General features: G+C 40.7%; 1 protein-coding gene across 2 annotated transcripts in view; it reads left to right on the top strand.

The window, feature by feature from the left end:
- The first annotated feature begins 2,424 nt into the window (after nt 1-2,424).
- Nucleotides 2,425-24,362, top strand: part of adgrg6 (adhesion G protein-coupled receptor G6) — a 45,967-nt gene continuing 24,029 nt past the window's right edge. For both annotated transcript variants that reach the window (XM_048985682.1, XM_048985683.1), the window contains exons 1-6: nt 2,425-2,535; nt 3,061-3,329; nt 8,311-8,399; nt 14,779-15,126; nt 17,990-18,583; nt 22,412-22,471. In XM_048985682.1, the coding sequence (XP_048841639.1) occupies nt 3,328-3,329; nt 8,311-8,399; nt 14,779-15,126; nt 17,990-18,583; nt 22,412-22,471 (1,093 nt within the window). In that variant the 5' untranslated portion in view covers nt 2,425-2,535; nt 3,061-3,327. The remainder of the gene's footprint in view (nt 2,536-3,060; nt 3,330-8,310; nt 8,400-14,778; nt 15,127-17,989; nt 18,584-22,411; nt 22,472-24,362) is intronic.

The raw sequence follows: 24,362 nt of genomic DNA on the forward strand, positions 1-24,362 counted from the left end.
TATGCTGTTTACTATTTTAATTAGCACATTATTAATGATTTTATGATTTTGAGTTAATTTATGAAGGTCAATATGACCTTTCAACACACTGGAACAATAAGGTTCTAGGTTTTTCAGAATGTTCCATTCAGAGTGTTTGTTGTAGTGAGTTGTTTTTGTTTGTATTCCGTACTTTCCATTTTATGGATGAGGTAAAACGGCACATGTCATGGGCAGTCTGTTAAGAAAAGAAGCCACAAAGTGGGAATTCAATACAGGATTCAACACAGGTGCCACTATATAACAGATACTGCCCTGCCTGGGGCCTCATGAAAGCAGGTATGGTCACTCTGTGTGTCACGCCACCCATCTATCCACCATCCCTTAAGGCCTCATTATAAAGCCCTGCCGGTCAACGCGACAGCAAAAGCAGAAATTGAATGAGGTTCGAAGCTGCGATCTCCTGATCACAAGAACAGTTGTAGGGACAGACACTCTGGGTATCGCGCCCCCCATCCATCCAACCACCGTCCCTTAAGGCCTCATTATAAAGCCCTGCTGGTCGACGCGACAGCAAAGGCGGAAACTGCCCTGAGGCAGGTTCGAAGCTGCAATCTCCCGATCACAAGGAACTGGTCACACAATGAACAGTCACTCTGTGCGTCGCACCACCCATACATTCACCGACCCAACCGTGTGAAGATTAATGCTCTAACATGTTTTAATGGATTTCTCAGATTTAGATTGTTAGGTAGCGGTGTCTGTGGCCTTTATGACCCTGAATAGGACAAGCAGCATCTAATGATGGATGGTAGTTGTATGTACTACACTCATTCTTTATGGTAACAAATCAGGGAAACGGTTCGACTGATTTGTGTGAGAACTTACGGATGTGGTCTGGATACAGTCTGCAGTTAAATCCTAACCATGCACATTTTAGTGAAAATGGTTTTGTAAAATGAATCCATCTTTCCAAAAATCTTTCGGACTTATAAATCCGTTAGATTAGCATAGGCTTCCGGCAGTGCTAAGTAGCTGCAGTATATTACAGTAAATGAACCCAGCTCGGCCTAGTGCTTCAGCTCAACACAACACATTTGAACTGTTAAACTAGTTAAACTTAACTAACCAGACCTTCATTTAGGCTCCGGTTCGTTGTGATTCTGCGTTTCCCTTTGGCCATTTGGAAAATGTGATTTACCGCACTGAGAGTTATTAAAATGTGCTGAAACGCACGAATAGATCGCTGATGCTCACGGGTAAAACGCACATTACTAAGCACACAGGGAAGCGAAGAAATCACTGCATATTGAGAATGGCGTGTTTATAGACGCCAATGGTGCTGACAGCTCCAGAAACGATTATCGTCTGTCCCAGTCAAATAGTACTTTCACTTTCCAGTTGTCTAGTCTTGTATAAGAGAAGCACGCGTGTTTCGAAGTGCAGGTTAGCACATAAATTAAAGTTCTAGTTAGGATTTTTGAAAGAATGCGCCCATTATTGCTTGGGTCTCGCTGTCTGTATGTGTGTATGTGTAAGATAAATACTGACTGGCCCCATGGTTTCCACATCTGGAAGTTATGAAAAGTAGTTGAAAAGCAATACTGTAACGTTGTATTCGGGACGTGATGAATATGATGTATCGCATCAGCGCGTGGGATTGCAGCCATAATTAATTAGCAAACTCGCGCTCCTGTCTTGCTGCGCTGCAGCGCTGCGCCCTGCCACCGGCGTCTCTCCCCACCCACTCCGTTATCACTTCCAAGCATCGACATTTGCCTGACTCCCTTCCTTCCGCATTTTTGCTTCAAAGGTGTGATGATGCAAATGAAAATTACAGGGGATTTTTCCATATACACTTTTGTTTTTTTTTTCTGCGGCGGGGTGCAACACTTTGTTTTTGTGATTTTTATTGAAGGCGTTTGCTTGTGATCTCATTGTCCTTAACATAGTCTTACTTCACTAGCTGTAACGAATTGACATTCTAAAGATACATACAATACAAGTAAAATGCATATAAGCTGACCGATTTCTTTTTAGTGTGATACGAGTCGAACTAAAGTGCAAATACCATCTTATGGAAAAAGCACACGGGTCATCACCTGACAAATATTAATGAAGCGTTATAACTTATAACTTGTATATTACTTATACTATGCCAGGAGCGACGAACATAATAAAAAGCATAATGTTACATGCCAGTTATAACGTCTAAATGAAAGGGAAGTTTGAATAAGCTTCCATTGACATTTAAGTGATCGAGTGAACTGCGACTTCAGGTCGGAATTTTGCGCTGTGACTAACTTCTTATATTATGCCAATCCCAACTGAGCTATCCATTGTCATTGTGCAGTAATTTTCCGGCCCTTGATTTTCTATTTATAGCGTTCCGGGCTCACGCCATATATATAACAGGTGCTCTTAACTAAGCCTGAAGTCTTAGGCTGGGCTTAGCTATGCGTACGCACCATTACTTTCTTTGATCGACTGACAGGGACGATAGAAATCGCAGGGATTTTTCAATACTGTTCTCTAACATTCATTCATTTCGTTGAGGTAAAGTTCAGTTTATTGAACAAGTAATGAATAACGCAACTTAAATACAGCGGATTTCGCCGTTAACGGCGTGCTAAAATGATGATGACCGTCGATCCGATGAATCATGTAAATATATGGTTTGAGATCAAAATAAGTAAATTTAATGCACTGAGCGCAATATGCAAATCCAGGTTACCGATTTTACCACCCGAGCTAATCTGCAAGGAAGATCTCTATTACTGACGTTAAAAGCAAATGTGTAGCATCTTTTACACCATTTCCTACTATACTATTTTTTTCACCCGTGAAGCGTATTATTACAACTGCAGGAACTTAATTGCGCCACGGAGCAGTGGAGATAAAATACAGCTACATATAATAAATACTGTGATGCGAGTCTTTATTCACACTATTGCATTCTTTAGTATACGTCTACTTTTAATATACTTCTTGAAATGTTATGGAGCGCATGTTGCGGGTCTTTATGATTTTAACAGATTGAGGTCACTTCTGAAACCTGATGAATATGGCTGATGTTTTCAGGGTGGGGCGCCAAGAGGAACAGCCTCCAGCGGCGGAGCCCCGTCTAGCGACCGTCCTGCTGCGAGTCCCAGCATCTCCACCGGCACAGCAGCTTCAGCAGCACTAAGACACAGACTTCTTGCTCAGAACATTGTATTACCGTCTTTCCTTCAATGCGGATTTAGGGATAACGGTCCAAAAACGCCTTGGCAAAAAAACCTTCCATGGAAGGAAAAATTGAGAAATAATGATTCTTCAAAGAGATAACTGCCTCTACAATAAAAGAGCATGTAAGTACAAAATTTATTATACTTTTTATGCAGTTTGAATGGAATCCTGTATTTCTTTATACTTTCTGTGGTTTTCTTGTCTTTGGGGTGTTTTAGGATTGTAACATAATGCGTGTTAATGCTTCCATAAAAGCTTGTTCTACTCATTTGCTCAATTATGTCTTACGAACCATCTCTCGATGTATCTTTTAAGACACCTAAGTGCATTTACATGAGGTTTCTGTAAAACTGAACTTTGACATAAGTAGTAATGTGATATGGGACGTTACTAAATATATTATCTCGTCAAAAGTGTTTTCATTCTCAAGCATTTACTATCATAAAAACAAAAGTTAGTTGTAAAACCCACAAAATGGATGTGTATGAGCCAGCGCACTGGCGAAGTCAGTGCTGGAATGGACGCGTGCACTTTTGCAGTTTACAGACTTAAATCCCATGAGGAACAAAGCTATGGAATATATATTAATAATATATGTATATGAAAGTGTGGGTATAATTACAGCGTCAACAACGCATTTCTCCGCCATGCTTCCTTGTGGTTGGGATGCCAGATTAGCTGCTAGTTTTATAAAGCAAATGTGGAATTTCAAATAGCGATTACAGACAAATTACAGGATGTGAAAAGTACTCATGAAAAAGCAATTACATGGAAAATGAATGTGATTCCTGACCCAGATGGTTTACAAAGCCTACACACAGTTATTATATCTGTTATTAACTGGCTGCAATAAATTGATGCGTGTGCTAGTGTTTCATCTGATAAGAAAATATGGTAACACTATATTTGACGGCGCACAACTAATATAGTCTTATGTTATTACTTATGTATTAATTAACCACAAGCTAAGTCTTAGTTACGTACTTCTCTCATGTTAATTCATCATTAATGAATCGTGACATATGTCTTGTTACTACACGCACAAAAAAAGGTAAAAAAATTAAACCTTTGCTTGTCGCTGGGGCAGTATCCTTGTAAATGTACATTTTAAGGTACAGAAATGATCTCCGAGGAACATCCCAAAGGTAGAAACAGCATTAATGTACCATCAATGGTACAAAAGTGTTCCTTTAATAATAATAATATACAATTATTCTTTACAGTCCCAGTGACAATGGGGGCTGTGAAATACTGAAATAACTACTGAAGGAACAAGTCAGGAATAACCCGACTTAAATACTGATCTCATATTTGTTCATCATTAAGGAACCTAATTAACTGAGTTATTTAGAAGTAACTGAGTTATTACTAAGTATTTGTGTCCCATCAAGTAAAGTGTTAGGTCTTCTGATTAGGATGCTTCCCTATGGTCCTAAATCTCTTTGGTCTCTAAGATGAAATTCCAAATAGGCCTATATCAGTATTCGTAAACTTCAATACATTTCACAAAGATCAGCCTGTTTTTTAAGTAATTGTCTAATAAACATTAGAATCTGGTCAATATAATCCAAAAAAAAAAAAAAAACTCTGTGATTCAAGTATTTTTGGATGGGAACCAGGATCAGACCCAGTTGCACCTTAACTAAAGACTATTTTCTGTGCAAACAAGATAACGCTCCTTACGGTAATCTGAAGTTGTAAAAGATTTCTTAATTGCTGAAGCGTGTGTACCTTATAACTTTAAGATATGTATTGACTGGCAACAGCTATGTGGACATTTGTACAGAGATGGCCTCAGTTTGAGCAAAGAATGAATCCAAGCCTTTGCTTGGATGACAATTTTGTCTCAGCACTCCACACCCCTATTGTATGTGATTATTATCGACTGTAACCTGGGCGCTGCTAATCTTAAACAGCATACAAGTTTTTAGCTTAGATGGTGGAATTCCTCTGACATTGGGAGTTTTGCCAGGAACCATAGACTGCTTTAAACTTGTAAATTCCATCCAGTTGGGGACTTAATGCACTTGTCATTAGATGAATCAGACTCTTTATGTGACTCTACTGCTCTTCCAACAGCAGGGCGGCAAATATGCAGTATTTGCATATTTATAGGAGACGAGATCCGCTTAGCCCTGTCCGGTTGTTTCGTAATAACAGTGACTGCATACATTTAGTATCAGCCATTTGATATCACTGACTGGTAAGAAATAAACAAAGAAAATATATGGATGCTTTGGCCAGAACAGTCTTACACAATCTCTCAGTGAGACCTACGTGGGTTTGAACCCTACATTACGCATTATCTACATTAAGTTATTATCTGTCTAAAAACTGAGAAACTGTTGAAATATGTGGCTTCTTGGGAACTATGGGTAGATTTAAAGGTTATTCTACGGCACTGATAACATAATGAAAGTAAAAAGAAAAACTATAGACCTGTAAGGGCGAAAATAGTATCTGTTGATTGAATAAGAATATGATGGGTGAGCTTTAGGCTTTGTGTCGATGGCCCCTTAGTCTCTTCTCTGTCAGTGCTCATCTGGCATGTGAAGAACCTCATACTGAGATTTACACTCATCTGATAGAGGGAACGTCTACAATTCACGTGTGTTCACTGGGACTTCAACCCATGACCTTAATATTGATAACACAATTTTTTTATTTACTGAGCTTCAGGAAGCTGTATTATCATGAAGACACTATAAGCTTCCTTCCCATACCTCAACTCATCTAGTAGCTGATAAACATTTACTGGAACACCTTTGAAAAAAACAAGAGAAAGACCACAGTCCTCGTTCTCATAATTAAGCAGCTTAATGTCCGTAACCTGGAGTCAGCAAATATGTTGTGTTATGTTGTACATTGATGTTAAACCTTTCAATACCGCCTAGGGGATTAAATTAATATAGATCCTGATATGAGTCACCTTTTCCGATTATGCATCTAATAAATGTCTGGATGAAATTTATTTTTATAATGTTTGTTTAAATACATGTTTATTGATACTGGAAACAACAATTTAGGCTTTACTCAATGGGAGCAGGTGTTTATTATTCTTTCTTATTTTTGGCTGTACTGTGTTCAGCATAGACCAGGATCATTTCAGATAGACAAGGAGGTGGTCAGTAAAGCCTGCAGCTGAATTACACAGAAAGGCAGACAGAGTAATCCAGGCCTGGGACACCTGAGTTGTTCTCTGTTGACAGAGAGCAGTGACTCTTGGCAAAGGATTCCTCGACTCCATTATTCTGTGGAATTTTTGCACCAGAATATGATTAGTTAATACAATGTAACTAACGTCAGTTAAATGGTTGGAGTGAAGAGTGATACAATCCCCTACGTGACTGCCCGGAATGAAGTATGCGTATTTTAAGTGACAATGCAATTAAAAACCTCTTCTTTACAGCAACTGTGATATACTGCATTTAAATCACACCTTTTAGGTTTTCATTTGTTGCTGGTTTATTGGTCAAATTAGCAGGTACAGGTTAGTGAAAAAATATGAACTCTCCAGATGTAAATATGTGGGCCCTCTACGCAGTTCATATTTTTGTTGGTTGACATCTGGAAGCTAATTGATGTCTGGAGGCTAACAGTTTAGCTGAAATGGGATAATAGACCACCGTTTTCATGGCAAGCCGCTCGAAAACGAGTTGCGTAACAGAAGATTAAATTGCCTTCCTGAGTGTCCTAGAGCAGGAACTTGTGAAGAGGTGTGTTTCTGGTTCTGTGGCTTCCAGTTAACTGGTTTTATTACAGTTTTGCATGAGGAGACAAAATGCCGCCTTTCCGTTTCAATGCCGTGCTCATGCGTGATCCTCATGTGGCAGCATGTTGGCTTGGCCTTTTCCTACACAATAGCTTTATTATCACGACGACCTTCACTTTTCAAAATAGTTTATTTTGATACATTTATACGCCAATAATTTTGGTCCGTGTGTACAATATACACTATATGGTCAAAAATATGTGGACACCCCTATTAATTAGAGGAACTGCCTAATTAATCCACACCCATTGTTGATACAGGTGTTTAATTCATCATACATCTTCTGCGACAAGCATAGGTAGCAGAGTGGGTCATTGTACTGGAAAGGCTGGTGACCTTCCACTTGACACCATCATGGCCCCCCCGTCTTTCCAACAAGTCAGGATGCCACATTTCTGCTCTGTTACATCTATCCTTGTGGTCAATGGTAAATGAAGAGAAGGTCAAAACATCCAGGATCAAGTTCATTCGTAAAGTGGTGCACAAGCTCACAGAAAGGGACATGATCTCCCAACCTGAATGGCAGGGAAGCGACGTTCCAACATGCGATGGAAAGCTTTTCCAGAAGAGTATAAGCCATCTTAGGAGCAATGGACCAATGAACATAATACTCTTAGTTAGTGACACAATGTTGGACAAGCTGGTGTCCACATACTGTTGGCCATATAGTGCATGTGTAGTATATATTGTGTAATATACTGTATATTACGTAATACATTTGGGTATTATTGTGGCATACAATTAAACTTGATTAAAGTTGTATACCTCATGCCAGGCCATACAGCAAAACAAATTCCATGTACTTGGTAGATGAAAGGATTCTGATTCTGGTAAACTTTAAAGATTCAGATATACATAAAAATAATTAATAATAGTCTAGTATGTAGGCAGTTGCTGTATTTTTGTATAGTTTTAGTATAAAAATACCGTAAAAGCTTGTTTGATCTGTCAGCAATTCCCTGTGCAGTTCTCTTCCTTGGGAAACATTATACACAGTACAGTAATTTATTGTGTAGCTAAGCTGTGATTTATTAACGTGGTCTTTCTAAATTTAGCTGCTTCTGTGCTATGAGCACACAATTAAAATCCGTCTCCCCAAATTACAAGCAAAATAAGAATGAAAAGAGGTATTGTACAGCGTACGTGTCTAAACCTGTGCGCATGCGTTTGCATAATGTAAGTAGTGGCAGTGTTAGAGGTCACAACATCTGTGGTATGATAAGCAGGCTTCTAAAACAGCAACAATAGTATCTTAACTTAAGCCATCGTTTCCTCCTTGTTCCGGAACAATAGCATATTGATGAATTTTTTTTCTTGTTCTGAATTTGCAGGATGTCTCATATAAGCAGTAGGTGGTGGAGATGGAAGTTAGAGAAAATTCTTTCACTCGCCTTGCTGTTAATGCACATCCAGGAATCAGGTAAGAGTGGCCTTCTCCTATAGTAACATCCTTACGTTTTGCATTCGTTTTCAGTTTCTCATAGGTATTTTTGTTTGTTCGAGCAGTGTTTCCCAACCCGGTCCTCGGCGACCCACAGACAGTCCATGTTTTTGGCCCCTAGCAGGAGCTGAAAACAAGCAAAAATGTGCATTGTCTGCATGGCCCCACAGACCGGATTGAGAAACGCTGCTTTCGAGAGATCAAAGCAGACTTATGCTGATGATTATTGGGAAGAATTTCTTTCATCTCCATGATGTTTTCCTTATATCCTATGCATGTCTGCTACCTATCTTTCTGTTCATTTATCTGTATATGCTTGCTCCTTTTGTCCATGGTGTCTATGTCCCCATGTCTGAACTGCTTTAATCACTAACATTCTCCGGCAACCAATGGCCTTTGAAGATAGACTCCCGGGTTTTTACTCAAGTCCAGAAAAATCATATGCAGGACACTCCTGAAGGGAGAAACCGCTCCCAAGCTTCTGTCATTTCATTATAACCCCGACAAACACAGCGTTTCCCAACCGACCGGGGACATAGAGGGTCCTCTGTTGCTGTTGATTGGACGATGAGCGGATGCCACGTGAAGCATATTCCTCGATCCGTCTGGAAAAGACTAGGGACGAAGCAGTGATGGATGGCGTTAGAAATATTTATATTCCTTACCATGGACGTCAAAGACTAAAATAAACAGTTTTGGTTTTACTGGCGATGACAGCTCAGTCTAATTTATGATCGGGTCATTTCATAGAGTGGATCAAAAAACACTGCACATGCTTAAAAAATGGTTCTGGTGCATCTTTGGTTAAGATTTGGTCAGCTGTAAGTAAGAAATAAACGTAATAATAATGTGGAGGTGACTGGGATGTGCTAGTCCGCGTTCCGACAAAGGACTCAAGTCTGTCGCTAAGGAAGCTGTTTAACTTAATTTTCCAGAGTTTAAGATTACTGAAACTCATAACCAAATGACGTCACCCGTCATGCTGCTTTGTATCTGCACGGCAGTACTTTCTGCTGCAAAGTGCATGGGCTGGATCAATTCAACGATAAATGAATTAACGGCACACTAGTTTTGATTTACTTTTTTTGTCACTGCAAGAGTGACAGAAGCAGGCGAATGGGTTAACGCACCTTCTTTACGGATTGGTGACTCGCAATGGGGGCAGCCGGCAGCATTACGCGCTGTTTTAAAAGCGCCTTTTCTTCTCCTGTGAGAAGTGTGTCATAGTATAGCTGGCCGTGTTTGTTCACATTGGCAGACTGAGCTGTGCCGAAACTTTTAAAGAGCTGGCGCCAGTTCCGAGGTGGCTTGGATCGCGGCGGAGCCAGTGCTGGGAAATAATAAAACGTCTGTGGCGTCACGTTAGCGGCGAATCGTGTTGGTCTCGGTAAGGAGCACATTGCCACTTTGTCTACGCGCTACGATCGATGCTACAGTCCCGGTGAGTTTATTAAACTGATCGGAGTGTTAGCGTGGACCTGTGGGGACGAATCCACCAGAGGGAGCACCCACTCCTTCACCTTCCTGTGAAGCATGGAGCCATAACATGCTACAATGGCCCGTAAACACGCCAAGTGATCAGTCAGTATTAATACAGCCCTGTCATTGTTTACGGTTGGGATCCCAAGCATGACTTATTGGCACAACTTATTGTTTTTCATTAAAAATACATTGATGAATCCACAAATTCCATCCATCCATTAATCATCCATCCATCTTCCAGCTGTACAAAGAATAATCGCTTTTCTTGTCCATGCTTAAAATGAGCCCTAGGGTCACAATTAAAAGCCAGGCAGCCTCTGAATGACTCAGGCAATTAAGCTGCTCGTGACAGACAGGAGAGGTGGGCAGCACCTGGATACCTGGAGGGGTGGAGGGCAGGTGTGCGGATCACAGCCCCCCTTGATGTGACCACGGCCACTGCTGCCAGTCTCTGATAGAGAGCTTTCCAAAACCAGTGATTAATGCCTCCAGTCATCACAATGTCATAAGCGACAAAATAATCAACAGCAATCAAAGTCCGTCCTTTGCTTTGAAGCCATATAAATTAAATTTTGCAGTGGGCCAGGGCTCGGGTGGGGGGTGGGGGGATCGCTGTTCTTTAATTGTTGCTTATATCTCAAGGCCCCAAGGGCCATGGAGAAAACTGTACGTCAACATGTTGACATGTTAATGACAGCCTTGCAGGTATAGCTTGTCAGCAATAAAAATACATTGGTTCGCGTAACAAATAAATCATTATCTTAATTAAGAAACACTGAAGCATAATGAAAACAAAGAACAATTTGTGGTCTCCCTGTGGAGCGAGTTCGAAGACGAGCATCGCGATAAACAGGAACCTGGGCAGACTGGCCTGGGACCAGTCAGCTTGTGAATTTTTGCCGGGACCACAGGGACATATTAAACGTAGAATCTTTTAGACATGTTGTTTGTTCTCCAGTGTTCATCTTGGGGTCGCAGTTTGGCGCTTAACCCTAAAACAGCAAAGCATTGCGGTAGTCTTTTATTTTCTTTTGTTCCATAAACATAACCAAACAAGCTGAAAAAGTTCTTTTGTTACATGTATTTTTAAAACAAGTGAATGAAAAGACAATGTTTTTTGTTTGTCTTCAGTGAGAATTATCAGAAATGTTGAATTTGGCATTTTTCTGCTGTTGTTTGACATTGCTGTTACTAATTATATTACTATATTGAGAAAGCAGTTAACCACTGCATAGTTGCATGGGTCACTTGATGATGTCGTTTCTTGGAGAAATAGCTTACCCACAAGGTTTTAGTGCGTACGTAGTCTAAAATAAGAGACGTGAATTGCATTTACGATCCGAAACCTCAGACAAACTCTACTATATGTGCCACTTATGCCATAATATAATTGCACTGCATATATTTTGGCTTGCAGGAATGCAGTGTTTAATTAGCACCCATTAAATGGGTCAAAAAAATTCTCTTTTTTTTGTCAGCATAGTGTTTGTTTGGACACCTAATTTTATGGAAAATCACTGTGTGGCGATGGGTGGCTGGAATTTCAGGGACCAAAGGGCAGGAAGGATTTAAGAACGAAGAGTGTTACGGTAAAGCGAGGAAGCCTTGCATTTCAGGATAATCCACCTGGCAGTGCGCTATCCTGGGCAGGCTCATTACAAACTCAAGCAAATATTAAAGAAGAATCAGCAGGTTTGAAACCACAGATGAATTAACGAGAGAGCGGCGAGCTTAAAAACACGTTTCTTATTCAAAATCAACCTCTGCTGCCAGATCTATCAGCTAAGGGGCTGGTGTCCTGCTTCCTCTGTCAATATTTACACTGCTGTGCTTTTGTTTAAGGAATAATGAAATCCAGATCATTTCAAATTTGACCCACACTGTGGCTCTCAAGGGCCCATACGCTCCCAAACGCTGAAGTCAACAGGGTAAACAATGGAACCCAAACAATGACCTTAAGTTGATTGGTTTTTTTTTTTCCTTGAGGAATCTCCTGTTCTGGTGAACCATGTGATTCCCACCAGCGAATTGCTGATGGCTAGAATTGACACTGGTAAACAAGGGATTTTGTTTTTTTTCCTCATGTCCAGTTGATAGTCATCGCAGTGGCATTTACATTGCAGTCATTTCCTGCTGGAGATGCAGGGAACAGATCCAGCATTAGCTCAATGCTTACCCTGCCCCACAAACCCTGCCCAGTCCGTCTCCCCAACGTGTTGAGGAAAGCGTTGGTGTGAAGCGCGTCCTGGGCCCTCTGCTGATTCACCACCAGTGTCACTTTCCCACTGGGCCATCTTTCCGTATAAAGAGATCCGCTGTGAGTCAGAGGTCACCAGCCCACTGTCAGCCACTGATGAAGTCACATTAGCTGTGATGTAAACACACAAATAAATTGTTCACCTTATATATTTATGCTTTTTGAATTGAAGAAGAGACATATCAATAACTTTCTAATAATGACACTTTATTGATCCCCTTGAAGAAATTCCCCTCCTGGCTACCCCATCTAGCCCTCCTGGCTACCCCATCTAGCCCTCCATGACACACATATTGGTGAGAGCATGCTTGGCAGTGAAAGACAGTTACCTGCAGTGGCACCCATGGAGTCAGAGGGGTTAAGGGCCTTTGCTCAATGCTCCACAGACACGTAACCGGTTTGTCAAATGTGGACTTGAACCAGCGCCCCCCGAATCACACACCCAGAAGCTTACACCTCCTGCCACTTCCTGGATAGTCACTTATATAACGTGGATATGGTGCCTATTTCAGTGTAATGAATCCAGGATAATGGACAAAAGTGGACTGAGACCGACCGAAGAGGAAAATGTCTGCTTGCAATGGGAGCCCTATATCACAGACTTATACTTTATTCAAATTATTAGTTGGATATTAATAATTTTGTTATTTTGCATATTGGATATTAGTAAAGTTTGTAGTTAAACGTTTAAACATCTCAGCTAACTATGGAATGGGGACCACTGGTGGAGACCGTGTCACTGGGCTTGGTTAGTTTTGCGTTCTTTGGTTACAATGTCAAGTGTTTTGTTAAGGTTATGCTCAGAGGTAACTGTAGACTGTCAATGGGTTTTTTATGTCACCGTGGGAGGCAAAACAACATCTTGAAAAAGGTGTGTTTTGTTGTTGATAATGCATATATTTTGCTCGCTCTGCTGCTGTTGATCAATACACATCCTTACGGTTTTGAATCTGTATGCTGGGTTTGTAGAGTTGAACTATTCTGACTTGTAACCTGGACGCCTGTTAAATCAAAGAATTCCGAGATGATTTAGCGCCGGAACCCTGTTTCAAACATAAGCTTAAGGTGTTTTATGCATCGGCTGCCAGAAAGTACATTGGGATGTGAAGACCTGCGGTGCGAAAGGGATGTGACGCCTGGTGCAAAACATACCGTATAAGGATGATCACGAAACCAGACTAGATTTTTCATTCTTTGTGTGGGACAAAAAAACATCTAAAGACTAAAGGTTTTGCAGTTGATGGGCTGGCAGAGAATCAGATGGTAAACAGAAAGCGAGCGCTCTCTCATCCGTTACAGTCTACTCTACTCTGGTGTGGATTTTCCTTGGTGGGCTAAGCGAGAGGTCTGGTGTCCCACTCCTTCGAGTCTGATCCTGTGTGTTTGCTTTGAAAGCTCTTGGGAATTCCCTGGGTTTCAGTGTGTGACGTCCCTGTTCTAGTTAAGGAAACAGAGACCTTCCGAATCTCTTTTTGAGGTTCGCTTCCAGTATCTCACATATTTCACAATGTATATAGATGAATGTTTTCATTCCAGATCCAGTTCTCATGTGTAAAGAAACATAAAAGGCTTTAAATTGGTCAAAGGAATCCGCCTAGATTTAATTCTCTTCACTTGCTGAAGAGATGCTTTTATACTTGCTCGGATGCTTTTATCCAAAGCGATGTACTTTTTCCGAAAGTAGTGTCAACAAGTCCCTGTAGCTATTGGGGTTAACCTTGCTCAAGGGCGCAATGGTGGGATCACACCTCCAACCCTGGGATTTAAGCCGGCAACCTTCTGATCACCAGCACTGTGTCCTAACCCGCTGAGCCTGGTGAACACAAGACATGTAATTCAACCATTTTGTATGTTCAGTAATGACGTCTCGAATTTTTGGAATTGACATTTGTTTTTAGTTCTTAGCAGTCTGTGACATTTTTCTCATTCACATTTTATAAGTGCTTATGTACACTGGTTTATAAGTTGGTTTACAAAGTGACTGAACAAAATGTAATTTCTCTGCAGTGGACTTTATTTGGTGTTTGCTGTGGTTTCTGGCCCCGGTGTGCTGTGGACCTGGATGAACAGAAGCCATTGTTTTCTAAACCAAGACCCCTTTCCAACTCATTAAAACTGTACTTTGCAAGTACTCTTCGGGTTACCTTTTAAAGCTTAGGAGTGGAATTTTTAAATATTTACTTTGGGATATTTTTTTTCCCCTCAACATGTCCAGTTCATATTTTTAACAGCATCTATGAATGTGTTCTCCTTTTGCTTTAGATTTTCAACCTAGGTTTGCCTTAAAAATATCAAATATCATGACCTTAAAGGACATTTTTAGTACGATACAGAAAGTAATACAAGATGAACAATCTGTTCTTTGTAGTATGGTACCTGGATCAATACTTATATTAAATTATTTATAGCTGTTTAGATGACATGCAGAACATATAACGGGATGCGGGTGACACTGTTGTGTACTCTGCTCCACTAATACTTTGTGTGTGTGTCCCTTGGCCTGACTCTGCACTGCTGCCTGTATTGTCTTCATTGTCCCCTTCTTTGGACTGTCCTTGCTGTCCTTGTCCCTAATTGGTTTTGGAAGTCTTGAGTGACGTTGCTCCTATTGTGGTTCAGCAGTGCTGGGCTGTCAGGTCGATTGCACCCAGGTGCTGGTCGCAGCAGAGGGATCCTTTTCGTCCCCCTGCTACCCCAGAGATTACCCCAAAAACCAGGCATGCAGGTGGACACTGCGGGCCCCAGCCGGGTTTGTCGTGCAGATAACCTTCCTCGACTTTGAGCTGGAGGAGGCGCTGCGGTGCATCTATGACCGGCTCGTGGTCAACACCGGCACCAACAATGTCTCGTTCTGCGGTTTAACTGCCAACGGACTGAGCCTCAACTCCACGGGGAACTTCATGGAGGTGTCGTTTAACTCGGACTTTAGTGTTCAAAAAAGAGGCTTCAATATCAGTTACAGGCAAGGTATGTTGACAGCAGGCGATCGTCTCTTTTTAGATATTTATTGTTGTTTATTTTTTGTTCTCATTGTTTATAATTGTTACGCCCCTGGTCTCGGTCAGGTGGCCGTAACAGGTAACTTGGTTTGTTACATAACAATATTCCAGTTTGATTCATTTTAAAATCTGATATGTTTTTATTTGTTTGTTTGTTTCTTGTTATGCGTTTGCCTGATTTACGGGCCAATAATTTTAATCTCTTTTAGTTTAATTCCTCCATTCCGGAAAAACGAATTGCCTGGCCTGACGCATAAATCGAACTTCAAACTGAAATTAATTTAATTCTAAATACAGAGGATCCATTAACATCTCTGTATGCAGAAAAGTGATCGTTTGAAGGCTGAACAGGGGAGAGAAGACAAAAAAAAACGCAGTTTGACAGATTGCCCGTTTATAATGACGCAGATAACATCAAGGCTGATAATAATGCTGTGGTGTATGCATTGGTGTGAAAGTCTAAAACAATCAAAAACAGTGGAGTTTTTCTTTTATTTTTAATATGGACCAAAGAGGACATAATTTTCATCATCATCACTATCATCATTGTCATTGCTTCCATTAACTAACGTAGCAAAATCATTACTTTCCTTTAAAATTTCTGCATTCTGGCTCCTGTTCCATCCCGGCAAACTGCAATTCTACAGGTACTTTGGATTTCCTCTGATTTAGGTCTCTGGAGTTTGCTATCATCAGCTGTACCAACTGAATACCTTGCAAGCACATATATGTATGTATAAACGCGGGTGAACCCATGGAATTAGCTTTCCATACAGTTTTTTAAAAGCCTTTTTAGAGACAAATCCTCATTTTTAGATCAATATAAATATTCAGAATATGTAAGTAAGTTAAACATTGAGGCAATACACCATCCATAACTGTCTCTGGGTGTTGTAATACTATGATAAAATGGTTTCATTAAAGAACATGAACAGCTTTGTCAAATTGACTCAAGTTAAAAAAACTGAGGCTGACAAGATGGACAATCTCATAGGAGCCACTGCAAGAGTAACACATTGGTCACTGTGTTTTCCCTCTCCCGTGTTTTAAAAAGGTTTTCTAGTTTTACAGAAAACTGTAAAATCGTTGGGTAACAGCCTATTTTTTTCCCTCTCTTTCTTTTTCAAAAGGAAAACTGTTTTGTGGTCTGTTAGGTGTAATTTCAGCCAAGAAATCTGCTTTGCTTCTGTAATGACCATAGTTGCCATTAGTGAAGACTCAGGTTTTTCTCTTGATAGTGAAAACAACCGGCTCCATTATGGAAAGTTACAGTGTGCAGCTTATGAAAGGCACACATATATACCTTCATACACAGTGTGCAAATATATAAAAGCAACTGGCAGATTGTAAGCTCCTGAATGAAGACATAGAAATTTTATTTTAGCAACAGGAGGGGAAAGACATTCGGTAATCCAGATATTTTTAGCAATGTCCCCCAACAATAATTTTTTTCTACAGATTACATCACTGGACCATATGTGACACACTTGGATTTGAGTTAGAACTGCACTGTAGTACCCCAAACGTCTCACGTTGTTAGTATCGTATTAGTAAACTGCACCCTCCAGTTTGTCTTCTTCTCATTTCAGACTCAATGCACCGTGACTTTGCAGCCCCCCCCCCCCTATCTGCCCAAATCCGGCTTGCTGGGACGACTAGCTTGACGAAGCCAGCTGAAATACCTAGTCTCCTCTCATGTTGCGTTTAGCTTTTCATACCCGACGGCCTTTGCGAAATGGGTACAAGATCGACGTCTCTGTTCTAGTTGGAAATGCTTCCAGAGACCCGTCTCTGTGATGTCACGAGGACACTGCGAGAGCCGTGTGGGCCTCATTCTCTGTGATGTCACGAGGACACTGCGAGAGCCGTGTGGGCCTCATTCTCTGTGATGTCACGAGGACACTGCGAGAGCCGTGTGGGCCTCATTCTCTGTGATGTCACGAGGACACTGCGAGAGCCGTGTGGGCCTCATTTCCAGTGAGGGTTGGCTGTCATTCACGATACATGCAAGCCAGTTACAGCAAGCTCCCCAACCAGATCTGAAGACTATTAAAACGGACCATATCAGCGAATGTAAATGATGTCCTTTTACGACAGATTTTTATGCGCTGGAGAGCTTTAAATAGCTAGTGAGAAATAGAAAGCCCTGTTCCAGGATGCTAAAGTAGTTATACAATATCTATGGTTCAAAACTATCAATCGTTAAACAGGTCCAAAGAAAAAGCCCGTTACACGATGCTGAGATGCCTAGAAAGTAGATGGGTCCAGGGGCTTTGCTGCGATCTTAAGACATCCGGGCCTCAATCCAGAGCCAATCAATCCGAGGATAATCAAACAGAAGCGTGTTCCTGTTAAACAAATCATTGGGGGCTCCGGCTCTGAATGGCACAGGCTACTGATGTGTCCAGGTCGAGCCCCTGAGGGGTCCACTGGTTTACCAAATACATAACAGTCTGAATTAGGTTAGCACAAGGGTTGAATGAAAGGTGATGCCCTCATGTCTATTTAAGAGCCTTTTCGTAGAATTATTTAATTTATTAAAATATGTCCATCTAGTCACGAGTAAGACATGGAGGCAGTACCTGTCATTCAATTCACGTACACTGGAAATATTTATATTTAAAGGTATTGAATTTTTTTTGCATTGGAAATTGCTTGCATTAATACGGCCACCTTGTAACAGAGATCCTTAGAAATTGCGACTTTTGCATACAACCGCATGAAACACTGCACATTAGATTCACAAATGAGCTGTGTTATTAGTCTCTAAGGCGTCTGTCTTGTCTCATTGTTATGTGATGACTAAAGCTCTGTCTTTTTTATTTGTATAGTTGCCGTAGCACTAAGGAATCAAAAGGTGACGATACCGCAAAGTGCTGGGAAAACCGTCAAATTGTTAAGCCACGTCACCGTCCCGGCTCTTACGCAGTTCTCCATCTGCTTCGAGATAGCAAGGACAAGTCAAAAAGCAGATGAGACCATCTTCACGTACTCTGAGCAAAACACGGTCCCTATTAGCTTCGGACAGTCCGGCAGCGCAGGGATTGAGCTGAATGTCAACAGCGTAAACTGCCCGCTCGGCAACGCCCTGAGCGCCAGCGATTTCACATCAGCCATGACGCCCATCTGCCTCACCTGGTCGAGTTTATCAGGAAACGTCGGTGTGTACGTCAATGGCAACCACAAATCGGTGCCCTGCGCCGACTCCATTGGAAGATCCATAAAAGGTGGCGGGACGTTGCAGTTGGGAGGCAAAACGAGTTTCGATGGATTCATTTATAATTTCAGAATGTGGAATTTCAGTTTGACCACATCAGAGCTAAAGGCCCTCACCTGTGATACCCTCGGCAACGTCATCGACTGGGAATACACATTCTGGGATGTTCAGCCTGCTCACGTTCAGACTGACAGCACACTGAGCTGCAGTAAGTATGCCTATCATTGTTCGTCACTGCTAACGAACATGGTTAATGCACCCCTTTCGGTAAATGCTGACATTCTGCCAGTGCTCCATTGTATCATGTTTTGTATAATATTGTACAGTAAGTGTTCCTGCCACAAAACTATTTCAAAACCACATTGTTTGCTATGACTGGAGAGAATGACAGACAGGCTTTCAGTACAGAAAGATTTCAGTTCTGGTCACTTTCAGTTCTGGTTACAATAACTGTTTGAAGTTGCTAATATTTATTTTTTTCAGCATTGTCATTTTCTTGAGATTGAAGTGTCCATACAGAGTAATGGTTCCATATTGTGTCTAGAACATACGAAATGTGCCTGACGACAGGATGGTTTGATTTCACTTCTCAGCAGCTGATGAAGAAAAACATGAGAATGATGTTGCTTACAGTACATGATGAGATCCTTACTTACGGATTTTTGCGGAAAATAGGGGAAAAATAGACTCTATACGTTGCTTAATTTCTCATTATTATTTATTATAGATTAATTATTATTTATTTTCCAATTAAATGCTCCATACATACATTCATATGTTAGATGGATGTGATACGTGAGTGATGTTACATGTACAGAATGTTGGATATCTAAAGTAGCAATCAGTTCTCAGGGGTCACAGAATGTATTATTAGCATTAGCTGCTGTTAGTGTCTTTAATGCATCTCACCAGACACTGTAGCTAGGAATCAGCTTCCATAACATTTCTGAAGGGCCTCATACTAGGCTATGGTATTTGTCACTGAAAAACCCTATTTAGGAGTGGTGTGTTTGCCAAATTATCCAGGGTGATTAACTTGGACTGAAGCCCTTAAGCTTTATGCAAGGTAATCCAAACATGTCACAAACCAAGCATATCCTGACATCTCCCCCCCCCCCCCCCCAAAAAAAAAAAAGTGCACAACAATGACCTCAGCAGTAATTTCAACATTAAGTAGATGACACTCTCTGGACAGCCAGTGGCAGAGTGCCCTAGATAATGCTGAAGCTTTGGCAGAACGTGGTCCGAATCAAACACACAAATTAGAAGCTACTTTTTGTTTATTTCAACACTCATGGTCATACATCCAATGGCCGACAAAACACTTTCCGTCTTCTGACTACAAAGGCTGGTCCTATTTGTGAGAGAGGCCACTTTTGCTGCAGGTTAGGTGGAAACAGCTCATTTATTAAATATTATGTACTTAAAATTTGGGGAGGTGCGGTGGTTAGCACTGTTGCCTCGCACCTCTGGGACCCGGGTTCGAGTCTCCGCCGGGGTTCCACGTCTGTGGAGTTTGCATGTTCTTCTTGTGGGGTTCAGGTAGCCTGGTTTCCCCCTATAGTCTAAGAACATGCTGAGGTTAACTGGAGTTCTCAAATTGCCCATAGGTGTGGCATGGGTTGGTGCCTCTTCCTGGTTCTTCCCTGCCTTGTGTCCATAGCCAACAAGATAGACCCTGGACCCACTTCGACCCTGAATAGGACCAGCAGTTACAGAAAATGGATGGATGTGAAAACCAAACCAAAACATTCCTTCACATTTTTTTTGAAGTGCAAAACTACAAACGCAATTGAGGAAAGACTGAAAATATATCCCTCTATGAGGTGTTTAATGGGAAAAGAGTGTTATTCCTCATTAAATTTACGTTTGCCTTTAATTATTTGAATGGCTTTTTTGTTAATCCCAGCTGAATGTTATCATATGGACTGCGCCTACCATTGATTTTAGCATGTGAAACCCATTTTGCTTTATGCTCTTGTTTTGAGATGCCTTCACTTTGGATGACGCAACAGTGAAATTAAACGTACTAATGTTTAATCTTCTTTTACAGTCTGTTACCCAAATTGCATACATTTAACAGCAGCTGCGCCATCTAGTGGTGAGTGTGCTACTAACCACCGGCTTGCTTGCTGGAGCTTCGTGATCTTTAATATCTGTTAAAAACATGCTTGTTTGCTGACATTAAACTATAAATGTCCTGATTTATAAAGTGCTATTTAAGATTCTTTGTTGATTTTCCATGGATGGAGTGTCTCAAAAAGAAATCAGATTAGGATTCTACATGAAACTGATTTTGATAGCAGCCCTCTACGAATAAACCCAAGACAAAGTATTCAAATGGACGTCAACACTTTTCAGTATTCCTGGTCTCACTAATATTTGCCATATGTGTCCTTTGCTTTAAAGTGAAATTTAATTTTGCTGCTTGTGAGTCAGTTTTTAGACTCTTAAAGGCTGTCACCCACAATTGAATCTCAGCTGATCATATCTCATTAAGGATAATTTTTAAAGGACAAGAAAAGACCTTTAAACAGAAAAGGACGCATGGCTTCTGTTTCCACTGGGACCTCTTCATATGGCCCAGTACAGCCCAGTGAAACACTAGAGACCTACCAGTGTTCTCAAGATCAACCTGTATAATTTTTAGCATTTTTTAAGGGATTACCAATCTAGAGGTAGGCTAACCCTGCTGCTAATGGCCTGGCTTTTGGAAGGCATATCACTAATCTAACTAGGCTTTCATCTACCTCTCTGTAAGCTCAGAAATTCACTGTATGCGCTCATGTCATGGTTCAGGCTGCTTTGCAGATGCTTTTTGTTGCGTAACTTACAGAGTTGCCCAATACCACTTTTAAAATATTTGTTCGCTAGAGCGATTCAGATTTTTTTTCTTCCAGGGTACAACAGCAAGGCTTCCACATGAATTTAAATCCGCAGCATTATGGATTTTCAGCTTTAAATCGGAACAGTACCTACTGCTGCCATCAGAATGCAGACTCCCTCCTAGTTCAGGGACAGCTTTGAGTAACCATCTCGTCTTAGGCCTCGTCTTACCTAGACTTCAAGACAAGAATCTGAAATCCTATATGATAATACTTGGAACCTAGAGTGTGATCTTTATACTATTCCATTTAGCCTTTCTACTGAAGAGGCTGGGCCTTTTTCAGTAGTTTAGCTTTAGCAAGTTAGCAAAAGTGTCTGGATTTATGACAGGACACCTTCATAATGGTAAATACAACTAAGTATATATATCCACTTAAGCCCTGAGTCAGTCACTCTGTGTTTTTAGATCCGTACTGTGTAATATTTACATTGCAAAAACATTTTTTGAGTGCACAGTGTTGTGTAAGCCACACATACTGCATCTGTACTGAGTTACTTGGATTACATGTCATTTTAACTTTCTTAATAAGCGGCTTTATTGCAGCACAGCTAAAGGCCTTTGTAAGTTTTCATTACACCCCTAATAAAAGTGAGAGGAAAACAAAGACGGATTCATCTCGGAATGTCACTGTCTGGAAGGTTTGCACAGAAGCGAGGCAGCATTTCTGGGCATGGTCTCAAAACAGTGGGAACGAGATCAAAACCTTTCGTCCTTTTCAACAAAATGACCATTATTTTCAGTTAATAAATCCCAAATGAATTCGACAGATTCTCCTGATTACTTGCTGAACGTCGTCGTGTTACATTCCTTTTGCAAGGGTCGCTGTCTCCATCTGATCCTCTTACAATGGCCTAAATCACAGGCCCTAAGAATGGCACACTTAGCATGTCAGGGAAACATTTGCCGTGGTGTATTTAAATTTATGTTTATTCATATGGAAGATAATTTCTCCAGTCCTTACAGATTCATAAATGCAAAATACCAAAGAAACATGGATTATTCCTACACTAGAGGCTTAGATGCATTTCAGTACTGTACTCTCTCATATGCTACAGTAAATAACTCAGTTTACTAAGTTATTTTACAGTTATAACATTTTGTAACAGAACTGTGGGAAATATAATGGTTTATTTTACGTTTATCTTTAAGGTTCAAGCTTACCCTCCATTTCGCCCACCGTCTGTCCTTCCCCAGGCTTGAACTGCCCAGGTAGGAATCAAACTCGCATTATCATACATGTCAATGGATATCCAGCGTGTATTTGATACCTTTCAGACAGAATATATCAAGCTACCTGCAAAATGTATGCATTTGTTCTGTTGTTCATAGTCAAAGATCTCAGACACTGTGTCTTATTCAGATTATTATCCGTTTGTTATGTTTTTGACTCATTACAACCTTGTGAGAGAATCGCAGTCTTCTTGTTTAATTTGCTAGTATATGATGGATGATGTGTATATAAGGAACGACAAGAATGAATACTACCTATCACCCCAGCTGAAAAGAATTTGCATGATACTAAATTATGACAATCGTGATGTGTTTTCATGGTGTAAAGTTCTTGAGGTCTTTCATCAGATCATTAGCATACTAAGTAGAGCTATTGTACAGATTAGTGTGCTGTAGAACTTTTTTTTTTTTTTAACTCAAAATATGGAACAATTTCTGGTAAGGATCTTTGAGGTGGGGGCAGTTGTCCTGTCTTTGCAGTGTTGCGTTGCCTTGATCTTGTTGCAAACGCTTAGGCACTCCAGTGTATCCAAGTTTGAGCAACTGTCTTATGTTTGTGCATGTGTTGGTATGCTTAGAAAGTCACGTGTCTGTCTTTGTTTGTTTGTTTATTAGTTTTTCATCGTTAAATGTGATTTGCTAAATGTTTGGCATTCGATTTAGACAGAAGGAGTCATCTGGTCATTGTCATTGGTTACACTGGCTTGTATTGTTGGAAAAGGCCCACAGACAACCATGGGGAGCCAGTACTCAAGTGCTAGAAAACAGACAGAAAACTTGCACTACAGACTAGTCAATGCACAGGGCATTTTCTTGTTAAACTTCTTTGCTGTTGTCTGCCTGTCCTGTAAATGGTGGTTCATACGATGCTGTGCTTCATCAGCTAGAGACTTTGCTCCATGTTCACTTTTAAACGTTCCTCGCTTGCTCTGCCGGCCCGAGCATTTTGGCAAATCTGCCCTACTGTGATATTTCACCTATAACAAGCAGGTTACATTTCAGGAAGTCCCCCGATCAGATGAAATTCCCGAGGAGCTGACAAGCGTTGCACGTCCATTTCCTAAACAGTTTATCTGGGTGAAAAGACCAGAAACAAACAGTCAATAGAGAACCATCATTTGATATTGGCCCACGAATCCTACTTATAAGCCTGGAATTCATTTATTGGCGGTCAGTTCCTGTTCATGCCAACCATTCAGGCTATAAAGATATTTTTATAACCCGAAAAAGAGATGTTTACCCGACGCGTTTGTGTGTGTGTGTATGTGTATGCATGCCTTAAAGATGAGCATGATGCGATATGTGAAGAGACGCCTTCCAATGTACCTGTACTACTGCAAATGGGGGAAAAGCTTTTTGTTAAGAAAAAAGTCACTTTAATAGATATAAACATCAGACTCATAATACCATTTATTGCTTTGATGTATATGTATGACATAGACTAAAATACACAATATATATGTTTCATAAATGGACTAGATTATAAATGCAGCACAAAACAGATATTCAGCTAAGCAGTGATGCACGTTTTAGTTGTAACATTTTTATTTATATTGAGTGAAGCCTTTTCCTATCTCATTTCTGCTCGTCTCTGTAACTAGTTCAGCCTACTACTCTTTTGTCTACCACTGCAACTAACATTCTGACCAGCTCATCCCCTGGTTAGATCTCTCCTCCATTGAAAATCTGTAGCTTTAGTTTGACATTTTCATTCATATTATGTGGTCATCTCCCTCATCTTACCTGTTTGTCTGTGTCACTAGTTCAACCCGCTACCATTTCATCAACTACCATGACTAACATTCCTACCAGTTTATCCACTGGTAAGCTCTATTATGGTGGATATCTTTTATTTTGGTTTCAACATTTG

The sequence above is a fragment of the Brienomyrus brachyistius genome, chromosome 19 (genome assembly GCF_023856365.1).
Source record: "Brienomyrus brachyistius isolate T26 chromosome 19, BBRACH_0.4, whole genome shotgun sequence".
Taxonomy (NCBI): domain Eukaryota; kingdom Metazoa; phylum Chordata; class Actinopteri; order Osteoglossiformes; family Mormyridae; genus Brienomyrus; species Brienomyrus brachyistius.